At 50.2% G+C, this 8,967-nt stretch overlaps 1 protein-coding gene across 2 annotated transcripts in view; it reads right to left on the bottom strand.

Annotated features, from left to right (window-relative positions):
• Window positions 1-950: 950 nt before the first annotated feature.
• The window catches only part of Rnf8 (ring finger protein 8), a 26,167-nt gene continuing 18,150 nt past the window's right edge, over window positions 951-8,967 (bottom strand). Inside the window, exons 6-8 of one of the 2 annotated variants that reach the window (XM_021149871.1) lie at window positions 7,636-7,743; window positions 6,465-6,669; window positions 951-1,394 (exon numbers count right to left, since the gene is read on the bottom strand). In XM_021149871.1, the coding sequence (XP_021005530.1) occupies window positions 1,378-1,394; window positions 6,465-6,669; window positions 7,636-7,743 (330 nt within the window). In that variant the 3' untranslated portion in view covers window positions 951-1,377. Of the gene's footprint in view, window positions 1,395-1,416; window positions 2,072-6,464; window positions 6,670-7,635; window positions 7,744-8,967 lie in introns of those variants that run through there. The other variant, XM_029470956.1, reaches the window with a different exon arrangement.

The raw sequence follows: 8,967 nt of genomic DNA, 5'->3' as shown, positions 1-8,967 counted from the left end.
GCAAGCTCCAGGCTAATGAGACCCAATCTCAAAACATAGTGTGGAGGCTGGGGCTGGGGCTGGGGGTGGGGCACGCCTTTAATCTCTGCACTCAGGTAGCTAGGCAGGTGGATCTCTGAATTCAAGGCCAGCCTGGCTACATAGTTGGTTCCAGGACAGCCAGTATTAAAAACCAGTCTTAAAACAAATAAAAAAACAAGGGGGACACCTGGAAATAATTTAGGTTGACACTTTAACACGCTTGTGCTGCGGGCAGAGGGGATTGGGCGCTCGATGTGTGATGGAATGAACAGCTTTGCATCACCACTACAGGAACAGGTTCCTCTCGTTCTCATCAGTTAACACTGGTGACACACAAACTGGCACAGTTGTGAGCCCAGCACCCAGGAGACAGAGGTGGGAGGAGACAAAGGGCAAAGTCTCCCTCAGTTACACAGTTTGGGGCCAGCCTGGGCTACTTTAAACGGTCTCAAAAAAAGCTTTTAAGGGCTGGAGAGATGGCTCAGTGGTTAAGAGCACTGCCTGCTCTTCCAGAGGTCCTTGTTGGAGTTTGTCAAAAGATCCTCACTCACAAAGACCGCAGAGACCGCCATTGCTGCAACCGTATGAGGATTTTTATTATCCCAATATGTTGGGGACTCCCCTCTCAGGCCGCAGGCCAGAGAAGAGCCCAGAAGAAAGAAAGAACACACTTTTTATACCTTTGTAAGAGGCAGATACGAGCAACAGGGTAGCTGTCTTACTCTTCCCCCCCCGAGACAGAGTTTCTCTGTGTAGCCCTGGCTGTCCTGGAACTCACTCTGTAGACCAGGCTGGCCTCGAACTCAGAAATCGACCTGCCTCTGCCTCCCAAGTGCTGGGATTAAAGGCGTGCGCCACCACGCCCGGCTGAGCTGCCAGTGTTTACCTAGGAGACTGAGGTAGCGGGAGACAAAGGAAAGTAAACACACTGAAGCCCAGCTGAGCAACTGCGGGTTTTCTACATTTTATTTCCAAGAAATGACATCATGTTTTCATAAAAAGGTAAACCAGACTCTCAAAATGCAGGCTACCTTCCACGCAGCCACAGGACACACCCAGCTGTCCACAATGATGTCAAGAGGGTGCATGAGGTATCAAAAACAATCAACAAATTAAGAAACACAGAACTCAACTCATTTAATGCACAGTCAGGTGGTCCGAACGGGGTCCCAGCACACGTTGGAGGGTGGTGGCAGCAGGGCCAGCATGACGGAAGGCCAGTGGCACAGACTTCCTGACTCAGTCTCTGCAGCGCATGGCTTCCAGATGATGTCCAGAGCAGCCTCAGGGAATCCTCTAGAACATGACAAGCCACCATCCCCCTAGAGTCTCGCACATGTCCTTGCAGCATGACCTTCATGACAGTCTCTTTGCTTTGAAGAGAAAGAAAAATGTGAAGGAGCAGCCCATGTTTCACTGGCTCACAGCCCCGTCCATCTCTGCCTTCTTTGCCTGTTCTCCACAGCCAGTAGAGTAAAGGGAGAAAGGAAGCTTGCCCCTAGTGGCTGCGGGCTGATGGTGATGCTCAGGCAGCCTCCAGCAACAAGAGGATCCAGCTTGAGCCAGCAGGTCTTCCCCTTCACACAGGCGGGTCGCTACTCTCCATACCAGACCATGCACTAGGCATATTTAAATGTGAGGTGGGCCTACACTCAAGGTCATCCCACTGCCTGTTCTTGAACACCCGGTTCTCTCGACTGTCTTTGGACAGAAGAGGACTGACATCACTTGGGAAGGCCAGTCTTCTCAGCTGGGGAAGCTCTCCTGGGTGCTTCCAAACAGACGGCAGCTTCTGATGACATGGCAAAGAGCTCTCACTACAGGTCACTAAGTCAGCTCTCAACTGTTTGCAGAAGGCAGTTTCTGCGATCACAAGGACTACAGACTGGCAAGAAGCCTGAGGTGCCAGTACTTTCTGGGTCACTAGTTCATGCAATCCACATAGCCCCAGAGCTGACCGCCACAGCACAGTGCTTTCTCTACCAGTTCCTGTGATGCTACTACTATGTACACGCTGGACGCAGGCACTCCCACCGGTGGATGTGTAAGCCTGCAGGGAGACATGCGTCTGTGCATGAGAGGGGAGGCTGGTCAACTCTCTCAGCGCCTAGGTGTCTCTCCTCAGCTGTCCACCTGGTTCTTTGAGGCAGTCTTTCTTTCACCATGGCCTGAGGCTCACTGAGGAAGCTCCCAGCAAGCCTCAAGGACAAGCCCATCTCTACTACCCAACGCTGGGATTTTAAGTTCCACCACGCCCAGCTTAATTAACTCTGGGGGTGAGACTTGGGTTCTCATCTTGTGAGCACTCTGCCATCCCCCAGCCTTCCTGTCATCTCAAACTGTATTTGCGCTCTCAATAAGGAGGAAGAGAAAGGAATTCAAGAAGACAATTCTCGCTTTAAATAATGAAGAAGCCACACAGACAAATGCGTCTAGTAACATCTGTTAACTCTTACCCAGCAATAATTTTGCAAAGCATAAATTTTTTTAAAAAGTCAAAAACAAGCCGGGCAGTGGTGGTGCACGCCTTTAATCCCAGCACTTGGGAGGCAGAAGCAGGCAGACTTCTGAGTTCAAGGCCAGCCTGGTCTACAAAGTGAGTTCCAGGACAGCCAAGGCTATACAGAGAAACCCTGTCTCGAAAATAAACAAACAAAACAAAAATTAAATTTAAAAAAAAAAAAAATCAAAACCGTCCATCTGGGCATGGTGGCACTAGGGGAGGCTGCGGCAGGTGGATCTCTTGTGAGTTAGAGGTTAGCTTAGTCTACACAGCAGACCCTACCTCCATAAACAATCCCAGACCTTGAGTGCAAGTTTGCTGAGCCGTTTCCTTGGGCACACAGTCCATACCCTACATGTTGATTTGGGGTAAACAGCAGTCTCAGGACAGGGCTCAGAGTGTCTGCAATCTAACACTCTCTCCGGCTGGTTCTTCACTAGACTGACGGCTACTAACCCACCAAGCAATCCTGTCAAAGCTGGCTTCCAAGAAAGGAGCTGGGCAACATCAGATACACTTCCAGGGGAGCGGAAAGACCTGTTTGGAGTCTGGGACCCTTGCTGTTTCTCTGTTCTCTACACCACCTTCCTTTAGCTAAACAGGGGCGGCTGAAGTCACAGGTAAGGTGGATCTTCCTAGGGGCCTTCAACTCAGAACAGCCCATCTCACAGATTCATGGTGCCTTCTCTCCACATACATTCATCAAGAGCTTCAACTTAGTGTTACAATAGCAAGGGAACAGGGGTTGGGGGGGAGGGTTGGGAGGATGCAGTCTGTAGGAGCCAGAGCTGAGAAAGAAAGAACAATTCACCTCCAGATCTTTTGGGTTCCTATGCCTCTCCTCCCGTGCTGAGTGAGGACCCCAACCCTCCAGCTGTCTCCAGCCCCACTTCCTTCATTTTCGAAGGAAGTTGAGCACAGCACCTCAAGCCTAAGATCCCAACACTTGGGAAGTCCAGAGGGAAGAGGGCTGTGAGTTTCAGGCTGGCCTAGAGTCGGACTCTCAAACCCACCCTACAGCCACCACAAAACCTGGAGGAAAAGGGGAGGAGGAGACACGGCTGGGGAAACAGTGTGAACATAGTTAATTTAAGGGGAGCAGAGAAAACAGGGGAGGGAGAATCTGACAAGAATGGTCTTCCCCTTACCATCTCCCCACGGGGAATTTCAACCCTTTTCCTTCAGAAGGTGCCTGCCACAGTGACCCTGGTACAAATGTCGCTATTTACCCCACCTGCAAGGCATGCTTCTTTAATCCTGCTTTAATCCAGCCTCCTACTATCTCCCATCCCCAACAGCTAACCAGTCAGGAGGTGCTGTTCCCACTGGGACCTAAACCTACAGTCAGGGAAGCTGAGGAAGGCCCTGCTCTTGGAGAGCAAAGGACATCTGCGTGAGAATCAACCAAACCCTTGCCTAAACCTAGAGCCTGTGTTCTTTGTGTATTCGCTTGGTTTGTTGTATTTATGTGTATGGGTGTTTTACCTACACATGTATGCACACCATGTGCATTCTTGGTGCCTAAAACAGCCAAAACATGTCAGATCCCTTTGGATTGGAGTTACAGGCAGTTGTAAGCCAGCATGTGGGTGCTGGGAATTGAACACAGCTCTTCTGGAAGAGCAGAAAGTACTCTTGACCACTGAACACTCTCTTCCATTCCAGATCCTAAGTTCTTTTTAAAAATTCTCACGCACTAAGGAATAAACCAGCTTTCAAATGGCCCCAGAACACTCACAGCGAGCTGGCCCCACACTGCAGCCCAACAACGCTGCTGGTGGCTCTGGTACATCTTTTCCTAAATCAAGGCACAGAACCTTCTGCCTGTCTAAAGAACGTCGCAGAGCTGCACTTGTGGTGAGAACTGGCTGCCAGACATGCTGTGATCAGGGTGTGCAACAGGGCGCTGTTTCCTGAATAGTCACTCCTCTTTCCAGAGGCGCCCAGGGGTAGCCTGCTTAGCCTCTGCAGAGAAGGGAGGAAGGACTGGGGTCCTTAGTCTATGCAAGTGACTCTCCATAAGAGGACAGAGGCGGACTTGGGCTCTTCCAGTCATCAGCTGAAGAACAACATAGGCTGGGCAAAGAAACTCTCCTAGTGGGGGCTGGAGAGATGGCTCAGCGGTTAAGAGCACTGACTGCTCTTCCAGAGGTCCTGAGTTCAAATCCCAGCACCCATATACACTATCCTTAATGAGATCTGATGCCCTCTTCTGGTGTGTCTGAAGACAGCTACAGTGTACTTACATAATAAATAAATAAATCTTTAAAAAAAAGAAAAGAAACTCTCCTAGGCATCCCACCCTGACCCAGACAACACACTTCCGCTCAAAAGTCATAGCCTGCTCCGTATCTAACCTGACTCCCAGGAAGACAGAAGCAAGCCACTGGCAGGCCCCTCCCAGTTTTGGCTGTTCTGCAAACATGTGTCATGTCCTTGGCTTGGAAAGCAAGCATCCAGAAAGCTGTAAGGCTTGGCATAAACATGGCTTCCTCTACTGGATCCTCTCTCATCTCCACCTGCCCAGACCCACGTAAGCGGTCCTTCCTCTGAAGCCACACAGCACCTTCAGGTAATCGAGAGAGGAAGTGAGATGCTATCTCTCTTCCCGGGCTAGTATCATGTTCCTATGGAAATACAGGTGAAAATGAAGAACAATGGGCTTCTGCCAGAACCAAGGGCAGAGGTAACACTTATAGAGACTCTAAACTGAGCAAAATACTCTATCAGGTATCAGGAAAGCAGCAAGCATGCACGTCAAGGGTCAGCTCACACTCCTAGCCAGGAACCCTTCCTGCTCAGCATCCACAGCACCCAGTCCAGTCTCACACTATGGATGCACATGTGTCAGCAACAGATCCCTGTCCCTACCTGGAAAAGCTGGTTCCCGTAGGGCCACTCGACTGCTATGACCAGCATCTGGCCTCTATGCTGCCCAGCATCTCTCAGCTCAGGAGTATAACCAGGCCACCCCACGCACACACCCACACACTGGTCACGTGACAGCATCACAGACAGGAGCTGAGTTAATTTCCAATTCCCAGAAGGTAGCGACAGAACACAACGGCCACGGACACCCCACCTCTTGTGCCATGGCTCTCTATGTAATACCCAGCAGCTTCCTTGTTCTGCACCAAGAATCTTCTGCTGCAACATGAAGCAGTGGCTTTCTGCAGCATTAACACAGCAAGCCCCTAGTGTGGCAGCATCACTTAAACCAGCGGCCCTCAACCTGTGGGCACGACCCCCAAGACCACCAGAAACAGATATTTACATTGTGATTCATAACAGTAGCAGACGTACAGATGGCTATGAAGTAGTAACCAAATTAATTTTATGGTTGTCAGTCAGAACAAGAGGGACTATTTTAAAGGGTTGCAGCATTAGGGATGTTGAGAACCACTGACTTAAATGGACAGATGTTCACTAGGAGGGACAGTTCAGGAACACTCGCCATCCCCAATCTTTTCACCCCAAGTCCCCTGACTGGAGATGTGTTATCAAACCCACCAGGACGCAATAATGTGTGTGTGTGTGAATAGTGGTGCTAGGGTCTGAGCCCAGGGCCTCGTGGCTGACTACACCCCAGCCCTGGGCCCTTACGGAGCTATGTATTTGTTTCCATCTCTAACTGGCCGGCTGCCTTCAGCAACAGCACCACCTGGTGTGCAGACGGCAAACCTTTTGACTGTTTTCCCGGCCCAGCTTTTGGCTCCAGAGCAAGCGGGACACACCTACCAGGTGGAGCTCAAACAACAGAGACTAACTCTAATTCGGTTCTTTCCCATGCGGGCTACCTGAACTCTGCAGATACTCCCATTTCTCCTGCCTGTACCCCCAAAACATCTACTAAACTCTATTGTCCAACTTCACCCTGTAAAAACACCTGCTGTGGCTAAGGAAGCCCTTTGTCAGGGAGTAGGAGTTCAGAGCCACTCACCTCTCCGTTCCCTAATAAGGACACTTCTTCTTTCCTTCACGTCTGAGCTTAGGTTATCCACCATCTTACTAATGCAGTTGTCCAGAACCAGGGAGTTGGTTCTGGACTCAATGTCCTTTCGACAAATGGGACACTCTACTTTCCGTTTCATCCATTCATTGATACAGAAGGAGCAGAAACTGTGAGCACAGTTCAGGGTGACAGCCTGCAATGTGAAAGGGACACTCTTACTTTCTCAAAGCACAACAGAGAGAATCTCCCAGGCCCATGGGCAGACTCACCACAGCCCCGCCTCACAGAGGCGCTCACTCTGCTCCGGCTGGCTCAGCACCCTCCCCTCCAGCTCCCACAGTCCTGAGCAACGCTAAACTTCTCCACCATCAGAATGGAGACTAAGGGAACGATGACTTGTAGCCTAAGTGACTCCAGTCAAAGACCTGCTCTTCCTGCAGGAGGCCGACACACCCAATCTTCCTAGGCGCTGCCTAGGAACAGCAGTCTCTCTGCACACCCATCTTCCTTTCCAAAGGTGTAAAAAAGACTAAAACTCACCTGCTACTCAACTGCATAAGCATAACACTTAGCATAAAATGAATTGGTTACAAATGGTATGAAAATGTATGAAAATTAAAACAGCTGGTGTGATAACATGGCAAAGTAGCCTAGGAGACAGGTGTTTGCTTATCTTTTTTTGTTGTTTTGGTTTGGTTTGGTTTGGTTTTTTCCAGACAGGGTTTCTCTGTGGAGTCCTGGATGTCCTGGAACTCACTCTGTAGACCAGGCTCGCCTCAAACTCAGAAATCCGCCTGCCTCTGCCTCCCTAGTGCTGGGATTAAAGGCGTGTGCCATCACACCCAGCTGGGTGTTTGCTTTTCAAAAGGACCCACAAAGCCATGAAATAGATTCATTCTGGTGCCTGATACCCACAGTGACCACACAATCAATGACACTCACTACCCTGCTTCAAAGCCAAACCACAAGTCCACACGGCGTGCCATGCCCACCCGGAGGAAAGGAACAGCAGCAGCAGTGGGCAAACCCTCAGGCTCAATGGTCCCCAGGGTTTCACTGCAGTTAAACAGTAACTGTGCACGTAAGTGTCTAAGGAGGGGCAGCACAGTGAGGACCGCGTCTGTCTTGTCTAAAGAATGATCGAGCGCCGCACACTTACCTCGATGAAGTACTCCGAGCAGATAATGCACTGGAGCTCGTTCTCCAGCAAGTCATTCATGTGGCTGAGAACCTCCTCCTTCTGTGCTTGCACCTTGTCCTTTTCTTCCTGCAAAGACAACACCTCCAGTCACAGGGAAACTGCAGAATGCAGGACAGGCCGGAGCAAGGCTGGCGGAGCGCGGTGGGATCAGGGGCCTGTGTAAAGATGGAACTCTCCCTGTGGGCACCCTTCCCCAAGAGTTGCCTCCTGACACAGAAGCTGGCTCCCTGCCTCCCTCATCCCTGTGTGCTCAACGCTAACCTGCTGACAGTTAGGAGAAGCCTCGAGGTTGCTAGGAGGATGGGCAGGACAGGATAAGTGGCTTAGAACCAAGGCTGCAGAGGCTGGTTCTGCTCTTCTCCGTGTGAAGACACAGTGAGAAATATCAGCTGAGGACCAAAATTATGTCCTTGCCAGACTCCAGCCTCATCTGCCAGTGCCTTCCAGGACTCCTAGGCCTGCAGAACTTTGGAAGATACATTGCTGTTGCTCATTAGCTGCCCGATTCACAGTGTTTTAGCTGCAGCGGCCTGGAGGAACGAAACCCTACTTTCTCGGTATCTGCTCTATATGCAATTTGTTCCTTTCCACGAATAGCCAAGGTGGGGGCTTGGTACTAGCAAGTCACAACCTGAGTGCTAAAAACTTTTCCCCAAAACTATAGTTTCACAGGACGAGAGAGGCAGAGCACTCTAGAGGCAGGGGCCTGAGTGAGTGTGCAGTCCCTGGTGTAGTTAGCAGCTGTCTTTGAGGACAGAAGAATACCCATCTCTCCTATCCCCCTAACCCCGACCCCCAGCCATGGCTGGAAACAAGTCCAACCCTCCGACGCTTGCCACCTCCTGCTTCTGTTCCCCTCTATCCCCGAGGTCAGGACACCCGTGGGCTTACTGTTAGGAAAGACCCTACCTATGCTCTTTATGTTGAAAATTAGTTATGTCTTCACCCCCCAAACAGGAAGCAACAGGAGTCCAAGACAAAGAGGAAAAGCCACTCAAATTACATGTGAGCAGTTGGCTCTTTTTGTCTTTTTCTCTTCTAATCAAGACTACTAAGTCACACAGAGGAGGAAGATCAGGCTAAAGCCATGATCTCTGAGATGCTTTCTTTCTAAGATTTGTTTTATGTATATGGGTGTTCTGTATGTATGACTGTGCACATGTATGTGCACTGGTGGAGAGGTTGGATCCCCAGGTTTTCTAACCAGTTATAGATAGCTGTGAGCCACCATATGGGGTGCTGGGACCTGGACCACTGGAAAAGCAACAAGTATTCTTTTTTTTTTTTTTT

Source organism: Mus caroli, chromosome 17, assembly GCF_900094665.2.
Source record: "Mus caroli chromosome 17, CAROLI_EIJ_v1.1, whole genome shotgun sequence".
NCBI lineage: Eukaryota > Metazoa > Chordata > Mammalia > Rodentia > Muridae > Mus > Mus caroli.
This window is presented reverse-complemented; position numbering and strand designations above follow the sequence as displayed.